This window comes from Lygodium microphyllum, chromosome 2 (assembly GCF_053477565.2).
Source record: "Lygodium microphyllum isolate KBCC chromosome 2, Lygodium_microphyllum_v1.1.10, whole genome shotgun sequence".
NCBI lineage: Eukaryota > Viridiplantae > Streptophyta > Polypodiopsida > Schizaeales > Lygodiaceae > Lygodium > Lygodium microphyllum.
In genome coordinates this window covers 47,847,502-47,871,001 of record NC_141136.1, presented here as the reverse complement: position 1 = coordinate 47,871,001, position 23,500 = coordinate 47,847,502, and the positions used below count along the sequence as shown (strand labels likewise).

Here is a 23,500-nt window from a genome sequence, read left to right as displayed (position 1 = left end):
TTTTTCTTCCGAACTTCGAAAGTATGTTGTCCAAATGTTGTCTCCCACCTCATAATAGTAGCATCCCACCTTCTCATTGTAGTACTTATTTTTTTTTTTCAAAAACACTTAAAAGATGCAACTTATACAACTTCTACATGCCACAAATATGATAGATACGCATATGAAATCCATAACATGCAGCTATGCAAATAATTTCCCACCATGAATAGTAAAAATAATTCATTATATATGCACATTTCCTTGTAAGTGATTGTAAAAATGTAAAATTTCCATTACTTATATAATCTATTGTCTACTCACATTCTGTTATAAGTAATTGTAAGGTGCTCACAAACATGTATTGCCAAGTCCAAAAGATAGATCAATGTAACTCTTGAAAATTTTCAGCATTTGCTAGTTCCATTTTTGACTAATTACTTTCACTATGCCTCCAACATGTTGCTATATCTTTAAAACTCATATGTGGAATAGGGGTAATTATTCCAGCCATGTTGTTTTGTCATTAAAACTCATGTGTGGAATATGGTTACGTATTCTTCATGCCTTTTCTTTTGAGTATGCCCTTAATATATGTTAAAGACTGCATTGCTCACATCATAGCACAGCTTTAGTAAGAAGTTGTTATAATAAATGTGACTTTGGCAAGTGGTTGCAGGCAGACGTAGGTTGTCAATTGCTGGCTGGTGGGCAGGGCAAACAGGCTGACAGCAAGCTGGTGGGGGGACTGGCTGACATGTGGTTGATGGGGCAGCACCGACTTGCTAGCGATTGGATGATATGTCTGAGGGGGAATTTCATCAAGCTGTTTGGCTGTTGTGGTTGTTGGGGGAACTGCTTGCAGTGTGGAGGCTGGTTGAAGTTTGACCGATTCTGCAGGTGGATGAAGGTGTACACCGAAAGGCAACTGAGCAGAAAGGCATGATTGGCATTGATTTGCAGGGATGCCGTGTTTGTTTGAAGCTGGAATGTAACGGATTGGTGACAGCACTGGGTTCTTAGCACACAGCAAGGATGGCCTGGAACACCAGAGATTCCTAGGCATTGTTGTGGCAAGGATCGCCAGTGTGGTGGGCCTTCCAGCCCAGCAAGAACGACCTTCTTTGACCCTCAAAACTGCATGAAAGAGAAGATGTGAAAGAGAGGGAGGGGGGGGGGGGGAGAGAGAATAGACATGAACCAGAATGTTACTGAATTCCATGTGAAATGAAGAGCATACATAGGTTGATGTAAGAACCTTGGCACCCTTTGGCACCACACAACAATGCTTTTACATTGAGAAGTGCGGTGTGCTCTTTCACCCCCTAAAATCCATTGTGTGATCACCACTCTTAGACTCTTGGCCCATTGGCTAACGCATCCATACACCGGGACTGTGTGGACTAGCAGTATGAGACGCCAACCATTGGGACGTGGCCGTGACCCGGAGTGCTGCTAGCTCCCAGGTGTGGGGGTGATCCTGTTTGGCTCTATGGTTAGGAGGCGAGTTTGATGTCTAGTCCCTTTTATTGTGAATATAGCTTGTGTCATGTCTTGTGTGCAAGTTAGATCCTAGGGGGATGTTTGATTGAATAAAAGGAATTGGACATCAGACTCACCTCCTAACCATAAAGCCAAATGGGCTCACCCTTAAGCCTAGGAGCTAGTAGCATTGTGGGTCATGACCACATCCCAAGGGTTGGCATCCCATATCTCTAGCCCACACCATCTCGGTGTGTGGATACGTCGGCCAATGGGCCAAGAGTCGAAGAGTTGTGATCACACAATGAATGTGCATAATAGGGCCATGAGTCCTATAAATAGGACTCGGCTGCCCTAACCTCGAAGTGCTTTAGTGCATTGCACTAAGTCACTTCATGACCATTGTGACCAATGGTACTAGCTCCCATCTAGACGTCTAGGGACGTAACAATAGGGATTGAAAACACAGCAAATTAAGGGGGAAAACATGGTAAAAAATGGCTATTTGTTTCTCAATTTGGTGATGATACCATGTGAAAGTGCACAACAAAAGAGAAACACGAAGAGAGGAGAGAGACCAGAGATAAAATGCAATAGAAATAAAAGGTTCGCTCATCTGAAAACATTGATACAAGACTGCATGCTATCAGCCCTTGGACACTATGGAGGTGTGTCACTGCAGGGTGCTGGAGTGATGGCAGATTATCTGATTGAGGAAGATGTGGGAAGTGATGATGGTTGGAAGGGTGACTAGATTTGAAAATGGGAGCCATGGACTGGGCAGCTATAAACAAGGAGTGACCAGCAAACAGGCCAGCCTAATGATGATGATGTCTTAAGAGCTGACCTGACCACCCAGCAGCTGAAAATAGGGTGCCTCTACTGCCATGTGTTATATGTGGCACTCATGTGAACCGGCTCAAGTCAACTAGTGGCAAAAGCACTCTAATCTCCACCTAATGTGCCTGGAATGAAGAGGACTGACAGATGAGCATGTATGACAGGCTGAGACAGGGATAAAACTCCCAAAGTTCTCATCTGACCCAGATTAAGGTTCACAAGTAGGACATGTGCATAGAAGAAGATGATGTATAATATATCTGCTAACAGATTTAGTACTTCCTGGTTTGGCTTGGATATCAAGGAAGAAGATTGTTCACCTGAAATTGGACTTTGAGGCTTTGATGTGAAAAAGAAGTATCATCCTTCTTGTCACCTTTTCCTTTAGTGGCATAAACACCTTCATGCCTTTAGACACATGTTTTGCTTCAAGATCAGAGCATTTAGCTTATCACAACTAGGCAGATCAGATTGCAAAAGATATGTTGGAACTGAAGAAGACTTTTATAAGTTAGCAGGTAACTTCAAACTCATCTTATTTTAGAATAAGCCTTCACACTAGCAGCATGCTTGCTTCTTATAGTAACAATCTTACAAAGCTTGGAGATTTATCTCCTTCTTGAATGCTACTCCACTGAGCACTTGTGTTTTGTTTGTAACTCCTCTCATACTTTCTTTTGATGGCCTTCAAAATCTGCTTGGATTTCTCATAGGTGAAGGTGATCAAGAAATGCTGGAAAGAAAGAGGGGGAAGATGCTGTGCATAGGGCCTGAAAATGAGGGCTGGCTGGGTGCCTGAAAGATAGGCAACCGATCACAAATATTATCTACCTTCTTTTGCTATTTCTTGTCTCTGGCTCTGGCAGCTCTGAGTTTCCTTTCTGCAGGCTGTCATTATGTAGTTTGATAGATGATAGTTTAGTTAGATGTTAGCAATAGTGGGTGTCTTTAAAAAAGGATCAGAGTGTCAACACACGGACACCAAAGACCTGCAGTTAAATTGGTGTTTGTAACAATAAAATGTATAAATTTTGTTAGAGATGACTTTGAAAATAGCTCTTCAAATGCTGATTACAGATTTGGCAAGCACACTTACTCTTTACCACTCATTGGACTCTTGTTTGGTGGTTTGTTCTTCTTTTCATATTTGGGTGGGGAAAGGCAGTGTCTATGGGAATGCAAATACCTTCTCCTCATGCTTTTCCATTTTCAACCCATACTACATTTTAGTGAGTTTTTTATTAGCCAACTTGAGAAACATGAGGGATTTGCATGCACTTTACTTGGGCGCTCTCTACATTGGATCTAATGTGAACCTTGGCTGTACCAGGTGTGACTGTAAGCTTTGGACTTGCTGGTTTGGCTTGCGTTGCAAATGCCTTGTGCTATGCAGAACTGTCATCTCGTTTCCCAGCACTTGTTGGAGGGGCATACCTTTATGCATACACAGCTTTTAATGAGCTCGTGGCATTTATGGTTTTCTGCCAGCTTATGCTTGACTATCATATTGGTGCAGCCAGCATTACGCGGAGTCTCTCAAGCTACTTGATAAACATTCTAGAACTGATTCCTGCTCTGAATGGAAGGATACCAACATGGTTTGGTCCAGGAGGCAAATCTCTTCTAGGTGGCTTTCTCTCTGTAAATGTTGTTGCTCCAGTTTTGCTATTGATAATGACCTGGGTTTTATGCCAAGGAGTTCGTGAATCTGCTACTGTGAATGCTATCATGACTGTTACAAAGGTACGAAGTTGGTTGTTTTGTGGTTGCATGTGCTCATTATGAAGGTATGACATTGATTATCTCAAAGTAAGCTTTTGCTAAAACATCATTTTGGTACCTCTTTTTCTTTACTGAGAGCTTCCTTGTAACAGTAATGACCCTTGTGCACAAGTGTTTCTTGCTGTGCAGTCTTCTGGATGTATGACATCTTAGATATTTTGTAGTATACATATACTAAAGCACTTGTTTTTCATTCTGTTTGATTTCAGAGACAGGATAAGGTGTTGACTTTTTAATTTATCTCAAGAGTTAGCATTAAGTGAGGGTTTTAAATCAATGTTCGTTCTATTGAGTCAGTGTGCCCCGAAGTACGGAAAATAAGGATGGATAGTCCCTACTACCTTCATAATACAAGCAAAACTATTCCACACACCACTAGGATAAGTGCCTAGGGATTACCTAAGAGTGTGTGTGTGTGTGTGCGTGCCAATTATATGGAGAATATGTGGAGAGACAAGCAATACGACGTATTAACAAGCAAGAAAGCAAAGCCAACAAGCAAGCATAAGAAAAAAAACCGCCTTTGGAGATTGCCACATGCAATGCTACGAGTTATGGTGGATTCAGACTCGACAACTTGAAGGGTGACTGAAAAGGAATAAATACGCATAGATGCATGTTTACATGAACAGAATGCCAATGCATGGGGTAATACAAAGGAAGATGCAAGTTTCCATGCCCATGCGGAATGCAATGCAATAGTGTTACTTGGATAGTGTCCTTACAGGGGAATGGTTCACTTGTCCAGGTGCCCTTTTACAATCATGTCATCCTGACAGTGCGGATGAAGTTACAAATGTCCATAATGTATAATACAAAGTAAATAAATATTTGAGAGTGAAAAACTGTAAGTATCATCATTGTCACTATCAAGAGAAAGAAACTGCCCCCTCTTTAAGTGGAAGGAGAAGTAAGAGGGAAGCATCCTTTCCCAGTCAATCTGAAGAAGTAGAGGAGAGTATACCCAAGTTGATCTTAGGGTAGAAAGTATTGGAGAACTGGCCTGTTGACTACCTTGGCCAAAATATCTACAAAATTATCACTAGAAGGCACAATTTAGATGAATAGTACCTAGCGTTGTCGTCGTGTTAAGGGCTGAAGCTCTACCACCGGGGCTTTAGTGCAGAAGAGGAGTTTAGGATTCAGAGTTCAGGAAGGGGAAATAGATTGGGGTTTAATAAGATCCGGGATTTAGAAATGATTTAGGTACGGAAGAAGAATTCAAGCTTTTTCTCTATGTATTTAGCATACATGAACGGAAGAAATAACTCTATCTTGATTACATCAAATGCCTCTGGATACATACATCATATCATAAATGATATTTTCAGATTCTCAATTCAATTATGAATATCAAATGTAAGTTCTAATGGCTTTTATTTCAAGTACATAGATGGATTTCAACCCTTTGGAACAAGTATTATGTTGATAGACTCAAATACATTCAAGATTTGGGCCAATGATACATGAAATGAATTGAAGAAGCATAATTTTAGCTTCAGCCCTGTTTTAAAACAGAAAATTCCAGCCCATAATCAAGCTCAAAATGAGTGCATAAACTCATGAAGAAGCTCCTCTAATCATTAATGAACAAAGTCCTGATGAAAAGAGGTAATTTCCGTCCATTACAACCACATAAATCTCTTGTTTGCTCATAAAAATGGACAATAATAATGGGCTGCCCTGTTTATGACTGGTTATTTCAGCCCATAACAGCCCATATACCTTCAAAATCCTCACCCTTTGCTTGCCCCAAAGTCACTCAAGTACTTGGGTACAAGTTGGGCTTCATTGGACCAAGAATGAGGTAGATAAAATGAGAGAAGTCGTGCATAAGAGCAGGCTGAATACTTTTCTCTCAGATTTTCCCCTTTTATAGACTGTTTCAACATGCATTTCCGTCAGACCAAATGGGCAGAGAAGTGGAGCTTTCACCGTGTTTACATCTTCAGCTTTTGGGCCTGTTGATCTTCAGTTTGCATGCTCCAAAGCATGCACCATAGCTTCAGCTTTCTCCAGTTGTGCTTAGACTGTGCAGCCCGCATTTTGCGCCGAAAAATGCGGGCTGCTTCCTGCTCAGGCCCAGGTCACTTTTTGACTTACCCAGGTCACTTGCTGGTCACTTAAGTCTATTACTTCAGGTCCCCTGTGAACTTAGTGGACTTTTTGCAACTTTTGGCATTTTTCTTGAGTTCTGACCATATTCTTGCACCTGAATCAATGTGATTTATCTTGCAGACTGTCAATTACTTCCAGTTGACCAAGTTGTAGGTTCCCATAGACTTATTTTTCATCAATATACATGGTATAACTGAAAATTATATGCTAAATACAAAAGAACTTATGTAACTAAGTTGGTTATTGGATAACAATGTCTGAATTTTGTATGCAAATTTCTCATATAATTCCCAGTGAAGTTCTTCTGTGTTCATAAGAATCCCATGATTTATATTATGAACAGTAAACTCTTTGACAGCGTAACTTGCTTTCTGGTGAAATCAAAATGAATCACCACATGCCGTGTTCAAGGGGTGATGATTGGATTGCCCACAAGAGCAATGGCACTTTGGCTGTCGCAGTAGACAACTATAGGTACCTCACAAGAAAATTGAATTGCAGCTAGCAAGTTTCTCAGATAGATGGCCCCTCTATCACATTCACCCATGTGTGCATGTCATTTTTTAAACTTTCCAGCTCTTTCTTTAATTTTGGTGCAATTGGCATTGTTGTTTATGCATCCATCATTGACTTATGTGTCGCTAATTCTTTCTTACATGCCTCTAACTTCCTTTTCAATTCAGTAATCTCCATATCCTTGACTGCTATGTGTGCATTTGTATCAGGTTTCAATGCATCCATATCTACTTTTCAGGCATCACTTTATTCAAGTTATCTGTCATATAACCCTATGAGTCAGCCTTGATTTCTTTCTATTTTGCATCATCTCAACCATTAATGTATGATTTTCCATTTGCATCTATCGCAGCACTTAGCTCCCTTTTGAATGTCTCCTGCAATTTGTCATATATGTCTTTTTGCTTTGTATCCATGTCATTCATCACTTTTTGTTGCATGCCGCCTTACACCTTTATACATGCTTTTAGGTTTGCATCCATTTTAGCATTTAATTCATTTCTCCATGTTTCTTGCATTGCATTCATGTCTCTTGTTACCTTGTCAATCATTGGTATACATATTGTTGCAATCTCAGCTCTTATGAGGGCTTTCACGTCATCCAAACCATTTGTTGCAATTAGCCTATGCATCTTTGTCCATCGCTTGGCACTTGCTGGAGTGGCATTTTCACGAGCTCACCTTCTGTTTTGTCTATAGTAGAACTTTTTCATCTTTAGTTGGAGTCTTGTACCGTCCCTTTGATGGAGTGCCTCCTGTGGTCAGCCCAATTGGTTATGTGTCAAGTTCAGTTTCATGCCCATTGGTTTCTCTTTCAATAGTCTCTGCCATCTAGCAAACTAAGACATCCACTCAATGCCAAGAAAGTAGGCCCTTCTGTCTGTTTGACTGATGAGCAACCCCTTGTTGGGAACAATCTCACTATTGTGCTAGGATCAGACTCACTGTCTGTCGGTCAGTGCATTGATCATGATAGATGTTCATGTCGGTACCCCCAGAGCGGTCACTGTCGCATTAGCACATTCACTTCAGTCAAAGCTTCCCTGTCAATCAGAGCCGTCACGGTCAGTCAGAGGCATCACTATCAGTACCCCCTCATCAGTCAGAGCCGTCTCGTTCAGTCAGAGGCATCACTATCAGTATTCCCTCGTCAGTTAGAGCCGTCATTGACGTATCAGTACTTTACGTGAGCATTCACACATCAATGCATACATTGCATCAAGTACATTCAGGTCAGTATTCATGCTCTGGTACAATCGCTTCAGGTACGTTCACGTTAGACATCAGTTTTGTTAGATGTAGATACGCGTGTCATAGACATCAGTCGCATCAGAGACTGGTACATACGTCAGAGATAGGTCGCGTCAGGTACATGGTTGTGTGTGAGAGAGAGAGAGAGAGAGAGAGAGAGAGAGAGAGAGAGAGAGAGAGAGAGAGAGAGAGAGAGAGAGAGAGAGAGAGAGAGAGAGAGAGAGAGAGAGAGAGAGAGAGAGAGAGAGAGAGAGAGAGAGAGAGAGAGAGGCCATTCTGACCTAGCGCGCTGCCGTTTTGCCCTCTCGACAGGAGCCCTGACGACGCCCCGTCTTGCGCGACCTGTTGCCGCTGCCTGCGCGACCTACGACTCGCGTCCCCAGCCGTCGCCCTTACCTGAGCCCCCTCGCCCCGTCTCGCCTGCGCCCTCTCGCCCCAACTTGACCCGTTGCGGCACCGCCCGTCTGACCTGTCCGACCCGTCGCAGGACCTGCACATCGTCCTGTTCGCCATCAGACCAGCCCTCGCCTGTCAGACGCCATCGCCTGCCCGACCTATCCGCCCTCGCCTGTTAAACGTCGCCTGACAGACGCTGCCCGCTCCTGTCAGCCACCGCCCTGTCTACTGCCTGTCCCGCTGAAACGTCTGCAGCCGCCCCGTCTACTTCGCCTGTGCTGCCGTTCGAGGCTCCTCCTGCGTGCGTTCCTCCTTTCGTGCAGAGGCGCCCAGCTCCTGTCAAAACCTGAACCTGACCATCGTCAGAGAGGCAGCGTCCGGGATAGCGTGCCCCCTGCTCTGTACACAGAGAGAGAGAGGGAGAGAGAGAGAGAGCGGTCCCGCTCTGCACTGTCGGTCAGCCCTTCTTCGAGATCAGCGCGTCATACACGATGGCTGGTTTGGATCTGGATTTCATAGACCAAACAGTGGCAGCACTTGGCCCGGACTCTGATGCTGAGGAACCGGAGAACATGGTTCCGTGCACTGAAGAATTGCCCCCGGGTCTTGACATCCAGCCTGCGGGTAAACGTACCAAGCATGCAACGGAAGAGATAGGTGTTACTCCGGATCCTTCCTATGCGCAGGTTGCTTCGGATTCTGTGGACTCTCAGGAGATGGACTGGGAGCATCTGTTGGAATTTGCCAACACTCTGCTTGGTGAATATGTTCAACATAATCAGGAAGCCTTCTCTGACTCTGCTCCAGACGATGTTCTGGAAGCTACCGTCGACCCAAAAACTGTCCTACGCTCCTTTTCGGTATTTTATGATCGCGCGGTGATACTCTTCTTCACTCGTCGAATCCCGCTGCTTTCCCGTATTCGCCAATGGCTGCAGAGTCTGCTACAAGGGGAATGTGTTGAAGAGATTTTTGTTGGATCCCGAGGTTTTTTTGAGGTCCTCTTGAAAACCGAGACGCACCGTGCTGCTCTCCTGTCTAAACTGCCGTTGTTTTTTGATCGTCGGTTGGTTCATGTGGTTCCATGGCGCCCGATGGCAGATTTCCAACGCCTCCTGCAACGTGAATGCCCTGTGTGGGTAGAAGTGGAAAATTGTCCGGCTGTTTATTGGCCGCTATTGAAGGATGCTATGGCCGCTGTGGGCACGGTTCTGGTCCCTCTTAGTCTCAGGGCTGTGAATCGCAACCGCTTGTGCATGTTATGGGATACTGCAAGGAAACGGCCTGCTTGGTTACGCCTCAATTGCTCTGGCATGCATCCGCTCCACTTTCGTTTGAAATGGGGCAATTTTGCAGGCCATTGCTTTTCCTGTGGACAGTTGGGGCACTTTATGGCTGAATGCCCTGAGCAACAACACGTTTCAGATACGGGTCATGTTGCTCCGCCCATGGAAGATATGGTGTGTGATGCTCTGTCGCAGGATACTATCCACCCGCCCCAAGCTCTGGCCAAAGGTAAACAACAGGTTTCGGGTCTGGATTCCCGTGCCACTGATTGGGTTGACGTACGTGCCAAAAAAGGCAACAGGATTGGTGCTGGCATGGAGAGTACTGTGCCTACTACCTCACAAGATTCCATGCGAACATACATGCGCAGGAAGGACATGATGTCTTCTGAGCGCTCTGCTCCTGCTATGGTTTCTTCAGCTCCCCGTCATCAACCAGCCAGGAAAATGTATTCGGATCGTCTAAAGGGCCCACCTGCACAGCTGGCTTTTGATACCAGAGGCAACGTCATTACTCCGTGGGATCGTCGTTACCCACGTTCCAACCCCAAGCAAGCAGATATGCCGTCTACTTCCAAATCTGGCCCTCAGAACTCTTTTGCGGTGTTGGCGGATTTCTTGGATGAGGGAGTCCTGGACATTCTCGCCGACAAAGTCAAATCGAGGCAAGCTGTGCCTCGTACCTGATTGTGTTTTGTATACACATGAAAGTGGCCACGTGGAATGTGCGAGGGATTTGTTCTCGTCACAAGCAACATGCCATGTGGATGGCATTGTATGAGAATCAGTGGGATGTCCTGTGCGCTGTTGAGCACAAGAGTCACGGTGACGCCGGTAAAGTTGTGGATTGCCATGGCTTTCGTTTCTTCTATGCAGGAACACAGGCCATGCATTATTCGGGTGTGCTCATGATTGTACATGCCAAATATCAGCCTGTTCTTATTAAAAATGATGTTCATGTAAAATATTACACGGCGCAGCGAATAGAATCTGAGAAAGAGATAGAGAGTACACAACATATAAGAGGAGAATCAGTAAATTCTTTAACTCCAAACAACTGATACAAAGATGGCTCTGTCCACCCGTGCGCTTCCACTGTGTGAAGCTTAGATGGCGATCTAGACAGAAGATAGGTGAAGAGCTTAAGGCTACCTGGAACAACAACTCTGACTGGGTGAAAGATGAGTGTGTGATGGCTGCGAAGGGGTTTAGCTTTTATAGCCCGCGAAGGTCGTTAGGTCGGCCTGCTGACCGACCTACCATATGAGCCTCCACTAGTCGGCCAGGGAATATTCTAGGGAATATTCCCTTTACCATCGGGCCGAGGGCGCTGCCCCCGGACCCCCGCCAGGGGGGCCGCTGGCCCCCCTGGGACCCCCCCAGCCAGGGGCCGCTTCCGCGGCCCCCGGACCCCACAATAGGGGCCCCTTTTAACTCCCTTACCACGCAACTCAATGCAATGTGCCTCGAGTTGCTACCAGCTTAACCACTCTGTCTAACCAAAAGATTAGACCCACAATAGTCACCTTTTTGCCATCCGGTCACATAGACCTCATCTGATATACAAGTCAGGACTCAACCAATGTCCGGGCTCACATTTGGCTTCTCCTCATAATGGGGGCCTTACAACTTTGAGCACCATGGATCATTAGTAGCACCTAATGAGGGTGGGGCATTGATCATATCTAACACCCCCCCTCAATGTCCACCCATAGGTGAACTATCTCCTCGGCCCAATGCCGAGTCTCTGAAGATGAACTTGAAGCAGATCCTTCGTAAGTGCTTTGGTGAAGATATCTGCTCCATTTTTCTCTGTTGGACAGTAGACCAATTCCACTATCCCATCCTCCATCAAATCACGCACATAGTGATACTGGATCTCTATATGTTTGGTGCGTGCATGAAACGCTGGATTTTTGGCAATGGCGATGCAACTCTGATTGTCACATCTCAGCACAGTTGGTTCTTCATCTTGCACTCCCATATGCCATAGAATCCTTCTCAACCATACGGTCTCACATGCAGCAAAACAAGCTGCCTTGTACTCTGCTTCGGTAGAAGACAATGCCACTGTTGGTTGCTTCTTACTAATCCAAGAGAAAATTCCTGAACCCAAAGAGAAACAATAACCAGAAACTGACTTCCTGGAATCAATGTCTCCTGCCCAATCTGAGTCACAGTTCCCCACAAGAGAAGTTCCGAAACTGTATGTGATACCATAATCAAGAGTTTTCTTCAAGTATCTGAGCACCCGCATCCCAGCCTTCCAATGACTCTCATGAGGCTTGTTTGAGAACCTGCTCAAAACACCAACAGCAAAACTGATATCTGGTCTGGTGTTACACAAGTAGATCAGACTGCCGACCAACCTCCTATACCTCCCAATGTCTGCTAATGCTGATGTATCCTCGACGGATAACTTTGCATTCACCTCCATAGGTGTAGCTATCTCCTTGCACTCGGTCATGCCAAATGCCTTCAAGATCTCCCATGCATACTTCTTCTGAGAGATGAAGATCTTTCCTGGCTCTTGCCAGACTTCAATCCCCAAACAATAGTGCAGCAAGCCTAAGTCTGTCATTTCAAACTCAGAGCTCAAAGCCTTTCGAGTTTGGTTGATCATATCTTCATAGTCACCTGTAATAAGAAGGTCGTCCACATATAGGACAATTACTACAGACTTTTTACCATCCCTGTAAACATACAAGTTAGCATCTGAGGCACATCTTTTGAAGTTTAGGTTTAAAAAGAACCTATCTATCCGCTGGTACCATGCTCTGGGGGCTTGTTTCAGCCCATACAATGCCTTCTTTAGTTTACACACTTTGTTCTCAGAATGGGGGGCCTCAAACCCTGGTGGCTGAGCCACGTACACCTCCTCCTTGAGGTCACCATTTAAGAACTCTGACTTAACATCCATTTGGTACACTGGCCACTTCTTGTGGGCAGCCACTGCAAGTACTGTGCGAATAGTGGTCATTCTGGCAGTTGGGGCAAATGACTCTTGAAAATCAAACCCTTCAACTTGTGAAAATCCTTGGGCAACCAGTCTAGCTTTGTACTTTTCTAAGGTACCATCAGCCTTGTACTTTACCTTCCAGATCCACTTGGTGCCAATAACCTTCCGCTTTGCTGGTCGATCCACTAGCTCCCAAGTGTCATTCTTCATTATGCTGTCATACTCCGCCTGCATAGCATCCTTCCATGATGGATCTGCAAGTGCTTCTTCTAAGTCAGTTGGCTCCTTTACTTCTCTCATAATCTCAACCATCAAGGCCATATTGACTATGTGAGCAGAAGCCCTCCTTTGCTCCTCTATTCTCTGAGACCTCCTTGGTCCGTCTGCCTTCTCCTCAATAGATGCAGGCATAGGATTATTGTGGTCATAGAGCTGCTTCACCCAGCGCGGCAATGGCTTTTCCGGTGGGGTGATGTCAGGTTGGTGAACTTTTTCCTCATCATCTGAAGATGATGCTTCCTCCTCCTTAAGGATAGGGATAGCTCTCGGGACAGGTTCATAGTGGACTACTTCTTCGCTTGATGATAAAGTGGAAGAACTTGCCTTCTCCTCCTCCACTTTATGCGGCTCCTCCTTGAACACCACATCACGGCTCGCGATGATCTTCTTTGCCTCTTGGTCATATAATTTGTAAGCCTTCTGCTCATCACTATAACCCAAGAAGATACATTTTCTGCTTTTTGGTTGTAACTTGTTTCTCTTCTCATCTGGAACATGTGCATAACATTCACATCCAAAAATTCTGAAAATTGAAACAGATGGTTTCTTACCAGTGTAAGCCTCATGAGGTGTTTTTCCCTTGAGAGCCTTTGTGTAGCTCCGATTTAGAATGTAGACTGCAGTATTAACAGCTTCAGCCCAAAAATGGTTAGGCAATCCCTTGCCCTTTAGCATGCATCTTGCCATCTCCACAATGGTACGATTCCTGCGTTCCACAACACCATTCTGCTGAGGTGTGTGAGGTGTCGTCAATTGACGCTTGATCCCTTTGCTCTTGCAAAAGCCTTCAAACTCCTTTGAGTTGAACTCACCACCACCATCTGTTCTAAATTTCTTCACACTTTTCCCTGTTTCATTCTCAACAAGTATTAGCCATTCTTTAAACTTACCAAAAGCTTGAGCCTTATCACGAAGGAAGTACACCCACATCTTCCTACTGTAGTCGTCGACAATCAACATAAAATAAGAAGATCCCCCCAAGGCCTGTGTAGGCATCTTACCACACAAGTCAGCATGCACCAACTCTAGAGAAGCCTGTGCTCTATTCTTGCTTTCTTGTGGAAATGCCTTTCTTTGTTGCTTGCCCATCATATAAGCTTCACATGGTTCCTTCAATTCAGTTATTGTAGGTAGGTGAGCAACCATACCTTGCTTTTGCATCTCCTTCAATACTGCAAATCCGATGTGTCCAAACCTTTCATGCCAAAGCTTACTTGTGCCCACTCCAGCGGTGGCTGTAAGAGCACTTAGCTCATACAAGTTGTTCCTTCTTTCTCCTTTGCCAACAATTGTGCCAGCACTATCAATAATTTCTGCACCTGTCTTCTTGAACCTCACTTCATGACCAAGATCAGTTATGGCAGCAACTGATAAGAGATTTCTCCTGATTTCGGGAACATACAACACATTTGAAAGCTTTTTGACTTCACCATTTGCAGCAACAAAAGAAATAGTACCTGTGCCTGCAGCAGGGCATTTAGCATCATTTCCAACCGTCACAGTGATGGATTCTTGTAGAGGCTGCATAGAACTGTATAGACCTTTCTTGTTGGTCATGTGACGGGAGGCCCCACTATCCAACACCCAAGAGTCAGTGGTAGATTCTTCTTGCGCCGAGGAGCACACTTCCTCAATGGTCGCCATGAATAATTCCAACTCTGCTTCAGCCGTATTGGCTGTCTCTTTCCCTTTACTTTTAAGGGTACCATTCTTTTCATCTGCCTTCTTGACACGACAATCTGCAATTGCATGTCCTTTCTTCTTACAGTAGAAGCACTCTCCTTGAAACTTCTTCTTGCCGCCCTTCTTCTTTTTGTCACCATCATTTTTGGTGGAGGAAACACCTTTGCCTTTTGCATTGGCAGAGAATGCAGCATCTCCATTGTTGCTTCCTTCTCGGGCTTTCAGCCTCAACTCCTCCTCCATTAATAATGCACAAAACTCCTCAAAAGTCAAAGCTTGAGGTCTCACCTGAGTATTAAGGGCAGTTACTAGTCCATCAAACTTTTGTGGACAAATTCGAAGACACCTCCGAGCTAGCTCTTCACTAGTCTTTTGTATCCCAGCGCCAGCCATCTGGTCGCGCAGATTCTTGATCCGAGTGATGAATGCTTCAATCGTCTCTCCTTCAGCAAACTTCTCCGCTGCTAGTTGATTCTCCAAGTTTTGAATCCTTGTTTGGTTTCGTGTTTCATACTGACTCCTTAGTACATTCCAAGCATCTGACGCTTTGGTTGTATGGTGAATCAGAGTCAAAACACTGTCAGAACAGCTTGTAACTAAGGCACACAATGCATCTGCATTCCTTCGTTTCCAAGCTTGTAGAAGATCTGCATTCGGAGGAATCATCACACTAGGATTTGATGGGTCCGGGGTAGGCTGTGGTTCTGCGTCACTCCCCAACACAGTCTCCAGAAGCTCATAAGAATCAAGGATAGTTGTAATTTTGAACTTCCACAAGGTGTAGTTTGTACCATCTAACTTGCCTTCGCTGAAGGTTGGTGGACGAATCCTCAGTGTTTGAATAGCCGGTACAGTAGCACCACCTCCTGCACCGCTTCCTGATGCGCCAGAACTGCTTCCCAGAGTTGACATCGTTTCTCTTTGCTGTTGAAGCCTTTGCCTCTTGCACGCTCTCCGATCTCTAGAGCCCCCTGGGCTCTGATACCATGTAAAAGATTACACGGCGCAGCGAACAGAATTTGAGAAAGAGATAGAGAGTACACAACAGATAAGAGGAGAATCAGTAAATTCTTTAACTCCAAACAACTGATACAAAGATAGCTCTGTCCACCCGTGCGCTTCCACTGTGTGAAGCTTAGATGGCGATCTAGACAGAAGATAGGTGAAGAGCTTAAGGCTAGCTGGAACAACAACTCTGACTGGGTGAAAGATGAGTGTGTGATGGCTGCGAAGGGGTTTAGCTTTTATAGCCCGCGAAGGTCGTTAGGTCGGCCTGCTGACCGACCTACCATATGAGCCTCCACTAGTCGGCCAGGGAATATTCCAGGGAATATTCCCTTTACCATCGGGCCGAGGGCGCTGCCCCCGGACCCCCGCCAGGGGGGCCGCTGGCCCCCCTGGGACCCCCCAGCCAGGGGCCGCTTCCGCGGCCCCCGGACCCCACAATAGGGGCCCCTTTTAACTCCCTTACCACGCAACTCAATGCAATGTGCCTCGAGTTGCTACCAGCTTAACCACTCTGTCTAACCAAAAGATTAGACCCACAACAGTCACCTTTTTGCCATCCGGTCACATAGACCTCATCTGATATACAAGTCAGGACTCAACCAATGTCCGGGCTCACATTTGGCTTCTCCTCATAATGGGGGCCTTACAACTTTGAGCACCATGGATCATTAGTAGCACCTAATGAGGGTGGGGCATTGATCATATCTAACAGTTCATGGCCGCTTCTTGGTGGTTGAAATCTTATTCGAAGGGGAAATCCTATGGTTACTTGGCCTCTATGCTCCGAATGATTCGTTATCTCGCCGGGAGCTTTGGCAGACTTTGAAGACTTCCTTATCACTTGGCAGACGGGGCTTCTTCATGGGGGATTTCAATATGTGTGTTGATTCTTCCCAGTCTACATCGGAGCACTCGGTCATGGATGCACCGGAAAGTCGTATGTGGCAAGAGTTGGCTCTTGCTGTTCTTAAGCAAGATCTTTGGTCCTGGCTACACCCGTCTTCTCCAGGCTTTACTAACTCTTTTCAATTGGAATTACTGGCAGTCTCGCGTTTATGATTTGGTGTGTTCCTGGAAACACATCCTTCAAAAGGCTCAGTGGCACCCAATGGAGGATCGCTTGGCTACTAACTCTTTTCAATTGGAATTACTGGCAGTCTCGCGTTTACTTTCGTGGGAAGGTAAACATGAGCTTAGACCACAATTCAACCGGATGGCACGTTTGGGCTTGTCTTCAGTCGCGGATGCCACCCTTGCCAGTCGCAATGTGCTTATATCGTTTCGTACTGCTAGGAGGCTCTTCCGGATCCCTCGTGGATACAGGCCTATATGGGAACAGCTTTTGACGGTGCTCCAGAGCAGACAACCCTTTCCTGCTCTTGCTTTGGATCATCCCTGGCAGGATTGGGACCTACAAGGCCGGCTGCATTTGAGCAAAGCTTCTGCTAATCAAGTGTATCATCTTCTGGTTAAAGATAATCAATGGCTAGTTACTAAAGCGAATGCTTTATGGGGATTGCGTAAATCCCGGTCATGGTGGAGGGCAACTGTGATGGAGGGCTGGGCCAACAAGACACCCTTTAAATACAAAGTCTTTCTTTGGAGAGTGATGATTGGGGGTCTTCCGCTTGCTTCGGCTCTTTCCAAGCGACGAATCTCCAATGGCACCTGTTTCTTTTGCACCACTACTATGGAATCCGCCCGCCACCGATTTATTTCTTGCCCCGTCGCTAAGAAAGTCTGGTTGTTTTTGTCGGCCGTTTGGCGAGGGGTGGTTGGTATCACACTGCGCCCCTTTGATTGGGTTTTGGGCCAGCCCAAATACCCTACTCCCGCACAGCCACATATGAAGCTCATGTACTACTTTCTTCGATACTGGGGTTGTTGGCATAACTGGACCATTCGGAATGCTTTTCTGTTTGACTCCGCCCATAATGTTCAGCAGCATATTGTGAGGCTTAAGGGCCTCTTGTATTGGCAGTTAGCTCTTCTCCATCGTTCTGATTTGCTCTCTACGGAGGATTTCCGTCCTTGGCATATGGCAATTTCCTCCGCATCCTTGCCATGAAATTGTAACTCGTAGTACTTAGCACCTCTTCACATGATGGCCTGGCTTGTCGTCATGTATCTTGTAATCAAGTAATCTTGTATTTTTTTTCGTAATTAATACAATTACCTTTTACGAAAAAGAGAGAGAGAGAGAGAGAGAGAGGATCGTCGATGGCGCCCTGTCGTGACCTGCCGCCTGCACCGTTTCGTCACTCCTGGGGGTCGGGGTCCCTGCCGCCGTCGCCCTGCAGTTCCGTCAGGCCTTGTTTATCGCGTCCTGGTCCTGAGCGCCGTGTTTGATCGTCCCGGCTTTTGTTGCGCCTATCTACTGTCCCTCACGCTGCCACGCCTGCAGACACCCATCTTGGTTCGACGATTGTGCTGTCTGCGGGTCCGCGTGCTCGCGTTTGTTCTTCTCTGCAGCGGCGCACAGCTATTGTCAACCCTAATCTCGACAGTCGTCAGAGAAGCAACACCTCGACCAGAGTGCCCCTTGATCTGTACACACACAGAGAGAGAGAGAGAGAGAGAGAGAGAGAGAGAGAGAGAGAGACGCCTGAACGAGTGCACGCCTGTTCGCCTGTGGTCCCCTGCTTTACGTCCGCGTGCAGAGCTAAGGAAGTCGAGAGCGAGAGAGAGGGGATCGCCTAGACCTACGCGCCGCCTAGAGACCCATCTGACGATTGCCGCCTGACGACTTCTTCAGAGAGAAGACAACAGTATGGCTGGCCTGGATATGGATTTTCTAGACCGGACGGTGGCAGCCCTTGGCCCTGATTCCGATACAGAGGAGCCGGAGGATATGGTGCCGTGCACGGAGGAGATGCCTCTGGGTTCTGAACTGCCGCTTGCGGGCAAACGCTCCAAGCATACTTTTGACGAGCCAATGGGTCCTCAGGAACGTTCCTATGCGCAGGTTGCCTCTGATCCTGTGGATTTGCAGGAGATTGATTGGGAGCATTTGCTGGACTTTGCTAATACTCTGCTTGGCGATTATGTCCAGCATAATAATGAAACTTTTTCTGACGCGGGAACTGATGTACTGGAAGCCACGGTGGACCCGAAATCAGTCTTGCGGTCCTTCTCGGTGTTTTATGACTGTGCCGTTATACTTTTCTTCACTGGCAGGATCCCAGTGCTTTCCCATATTCGCCAGTGGATGCACCATTTATTGCAAGGGGAGTGTGTTGAGGAGATCTTCCTTGGACCTCGCGGCTTTTATGAGGTACTGTTGAAATCGGAAACACATCGGGCTGAGCTCCTGTCCAAGTTGCCATTATTCTTTGATCGCCGCTTGGTCCATGTTGTACCATGGCGCCCTATGGGCGACTTCCAGCGTCTGCTTCAATGAGAATTTCCGGTGTGGGTGGAAGTGGAAAATTGTCCGGCGGTCTATTGGCCATTGTTGAAGGATGCGATGGCAGTTGTGCGAACAGTGCTGGTTCCCCCAAGCCTCAGGGCTATGAATCGAAACCGTTTATGCATGTTATGGGACACGGCCAGGAAAAGGCCTGCGTGGCTTCGCCTCAATTGTTTTGGCATGCATCCTTTGCATTTTCGCTTGAAATGGGGCAACTTTGCAGGACACTGCTTTTCATGTGGTAAATTGGGGCATTTTATGGCCGAATGCCCTGAAAGGCAACCGTCTTCCGAGGATGCGCAGGTTGTGCTGCCTAAGGATGACATGGTGCTTGATGCCCCGACACAGGAGGCCCTTCAGCCACCTAATGTCGTGGATAAAGGCAAACAACAGAAGGGCATCACAAAAACAAGTCTATGAGGCTTGATGTAGAGATTATATCCCTCGTCCTTTTTGTTATTGTTATCGAGTTGAGTGTGTAAGGCTGGAGGTTGAACTTTTATCTCTCACCTTCTTTGATTTTGCCATCAAATTTCGGAGAGAAGATTTAAGGACGTGCTTTAAGCCCCTCGCCTACATCGAACATACCTGAATCGCTATGGGGATTGGCTTGAGTTGAGCTTAAAGCTTCTCGCTCATTTTTTTTGGAGTTCATCAACAAATTCCGTCAACATAAGGCTTTCGAGTCGAGCTTCGTGCTCCTCAAAATTTCTCCATTAAAGTTTGTCATCCCACCTTCTTCTCTCCTCTCTCAGATTGAGCATTCATCTTATTTTTTTCTAAACTCTTGTGATAAAAAATCGGGAATCTTATGTACTTGTGACTTACCAATATTTAATATCAAGAAATTGTTTCTCTCATGAACAATTCTTTTGGATAAATTTTATTTCGTTGACTTCTCCCATCTCAAAGCGCCCCTGTGGCGAGCGACTTCACGAACCCCGTGCGAATCCCGTGCGACATTTGGTGAACACAATGTGAAAGCATCGCTTTTGCTCATCAAGATAGGAGACTCTTCGAATAATCCATCCACTTTATCGACTGCTTCTTCCTTTTCGATTGATGAGATGAAGACTTTATTACAAACTCTTTCTTCAACCATTATGATGCAAAATCAGCAGATGCAATTATCTATACGATAGCAGCAGCAATTACATTAGCAACAATTGGATCAACAGCAAATGCTGCATTAAGAACAAGAGCATACGCATGGTGCAACCACAGCGATCAAGACTGTGGTTAGTGAGCGCAAATTATTTGATGGCCAGAATGTTTCAGCCTATCTTAAAGTCTTTGAAAGCTAGATGCGCTTCTTCGGAGTTTCATGAAAATTGGAGCAACTATTTTCTATGATTTGTCATGCTTGCTTTGCGGGTTAGAGTGACTGATTTGTTTGTGCAATACTCAAATTGGAATGTTTTTAAGAAAGAGCTCAAAGATGAATATTTTCTGGAGGATTATGGTACTGCTACGCGGAAGACATTCAGAGAGTGGGTCTATCAGTCCAACAAAGGACTTGTTGCTTCCGAGTTATTGCAAGAGTTTGAAGAGCGATACAACCAGTTCGATGCACTAGAGCAAAGAGCTCCAAACTCGGAGAAAGTGGAGTTATTCTTGAAGGCAATTGATCCTGCACTTCAGGATGAGTTGGGAAAGCTTCTTGAAGATCGTACATAGCCTATGGGATTGAAGATGGATTGACAGGATGTTGTTCGGTCTCTACATTGACAAAGAGGTGGAGATGGAAGTCTCGCTTGCAGAACGGAATGCAAACACCATAAGCAATGTCTTCTCCTACCATGACCTCTCCTACTTCTCATGTTGCATCATCCACTACTTCTTCTGTTTCTCATCTTGTGTCTTTGCCTACTTCTATGCCTATTCCTGCTACAGTTGTTAGACATCTGCAAAACTGACTGTCCAAGATATGGTGGAAGAAATTTCAAAGAACTTAAAAGATCTTCAAATCAAGATGACCAGAATGGAGCAGTAGCCACTTAGTCTAGCTCCAAGTTCAGCCCCAACTTCTAATCTTACAAATTCTTCCAGGAATGATCGCGTTCGCCGTTGCATGTGGTGTGATAGTCTAGATCATGAGTGGAAGGACTGTCAAGATTTTGAAGAGGCGATAAGGCTAAAGTTGGTAGTTTGGAAGGATAAGATGATATGTTTCGGAGATACATAGCATATCATTAAACCGAATTTTGGTAAAGGTGGTATGAATAAATTGTTGGAGAAGTCTCTTTTACGCTCTTATTATGTGATGCGAGAGGTGGCAAGAGAAGGTACTGCCTATGCTCTTCAATTGGAGCACTTGCCGAAGGACAAATCTTCTTTATGGTCCAATGCATTGCACGCAATGAAGAAAGGAAAAGCTTCATTATCCAAACTTTTAGCCATAAGAGATGCGATTAGAAAAGGGACTGGATGGAATGATCGAGTTGATATCTTTTCTATCTATGCTTATCTGGCAAAATCTCAAGGATTTGAAGCCCTTGTTGAGGAGAATCGGAAAAGAGATAATGATCAGTCCTGAAGGATCGAAGAGGGTGACTAGGAGGAATGATCTAGCTTCTCAGCCTTCTTCTTCAGGACCATAATAGAGTATGGCTTATGTTTATAAGTGAAAAGTAAAGGAAGATCAGAAAGCTACAAAGACAAAGGATCCAAAGCCAAAAACACAACCTAGATTCAAGCTTCTTTTCAATATTGAGACGACTACGGACTTGAAAAAGGTACTTGAGGATTGGATTCTTAATTGCAAAATTGAATTTACTCTTGGAGAAGTATTGGGGATTGCTAAAAGAGAATTTCATGATTTTATCATCGGCATCATTAAAATAAAATTACAGATTATTGAAGAGTCGACACAGGATATGATCCATCGAGAGGCTTTAGCTATTGCCGAAGCTATTCTCTATGGATTGCATATTGAGGAGATTGATTTTGATGAGGAGACTATTGAGAATTCTACAGATGGAGCTTTATGCATCCAGTCCAAGAAGGCTCTTCAGCCTTTACTTCAGCCTATATATTATGTTGAGAGTTGTGGTGCACCTAGATTGGTGCCTCGTAGCCATTTTTCTCGTAGTCATTGGGCACGTGCAACTATGAAGACTGTAGTCAGGCTTGGTGAGATAGAGACTCCTTGTGTTGCTCTTTTGGATCATGGCTCCGAGATTAATGTCATAGTGTAAGGTTTATATGATACTAGTAGATGGCTAGTTGATGTGGATCATGGTTGGCGCATGCATGTGGCCAACAACACTGCAGGAGATTTGTATGTTGCTTGTACGAATGTGAAGATTTCTATTGGAGATGTGGGTGAGTCTTATCATTTCTTTGTGTAGAACTCTTGTTCCTATCCTATTATTTTGGGACATCCATTTATTGCCGAGTCTTGGATGGAGACTAAGATTCTAAACGATGGGTCTGCCTATGCACGGGTTCAAAGCAAGGATGGAAAGAGGGCTTTCCAGTTCATGATAGCTTGTTTCAACCATCAACAGAATAAGGATTCTTTGAGGGATTCCCCTCTTCCAGCAAGAGAGCCAGATTTTTGTTAGGTACCACTGTTTTGCGAGAGGATAGTGGTATGAGTCAGGGAAAGCTCGTGCCTCCTAGTAGCGGTATTTTTTCCTCATGTTTATGGTGTATCCACTGAAAGTACTTTGTGTTTTCAGTATATTTTTGATATGCCTAGAGCTGCCAAGTAGTATGTGAAAAGAAAAGAAAAATAATTGAAGCTTGCATATATTTTATAGGAATCCACCGACAATAGAACTTACATTGACCAATCAAGAGTGGATACAACACTGTCACAACAGATTGATAAAACTATATCAGTCGCATTTGAGGGAAACCATGATACAATAGCAGCAAAGCCTCAGGAGAAGAGACATGAAAACCCCAAGGACATAAGCAATCCTAGCATTGACCAATGTTGCTCATCTAGGTTTGAACCCCAACTATGCTAAAGCCTAGGGAAACTCCCGGAACCTTGCATGAGATAGCAACCGAGCAAGCCCTTATTGAACATAGAAGTGTCACAGAGTGCTTGACTGAGTTGGATGCTAAACTCAAATTATTCGCACATGTCTATGTTTTTGCAGACATGGGCACATTCCCTAGGGAGCAGCTTGAGGAGTACTTGCCATATCCACTATCCTGGGAAGAACAATAATATCTTAACGAGCACTATGGCAAGCTCCTACATGAACGTATGTAACTTGTCTCTGACGAGAAGGCCGACGAACTATCCTTAACTGTGACATTCAATGATGCGCTTTGCCAACCAAATCTCTTAGAGATAGAGCAACTAAAGCAACAATTAGAGGGTCAAAGTCAATTCGTTGGTTTGAAAACTGCATTACAATGGCCGAACTTGGAGCCTAGATTATGATAGTCTCAGAGGAGGGATTGGCCAAATGGCGGTCTCAAAGAGACCCAACCTATGTGGTGCCAACTTCCTTTTGAGTATTGATTGCCATTTGGGGTATGGAATTAGCCGGA

General features: G+C 45.1%; 1 protein-coding gene across 4 annotated transcripts in view; it reads left to right on the top strand.

Annotated features, from left to right (window-relative positions):
• Positions 1–23,500, top strand: part of CAT9 (cationic amino acid transporter 9) — an 89,989-nt gene that overhangs the window by 36,385 nt on the left and 30,104 nt on the right. For 2 of the 4 annotated variants that reach the window (XR_015693170.1, XM_087693195.1), the window contains exon 2: positions 3,632–4,044. Coding sequence is in view for 3 of the 4 variants with exons in the window: in XM_087693195.1 (XP_087549321.1) it covers positions 3,632–4,044 (413 nt within the window). In the remaining variant the exon portion in view is untranslated. Of the gene's footprint in view, positions 1–658; positions 2,820–3,014; positions 3,531–3,631; positions 4,045–23,500 lie in introns of all 4 variants that reach the window. The other 2 variants (XM_087693215.1, XM_087693206.1) reach the window with 2 other exon arrangements.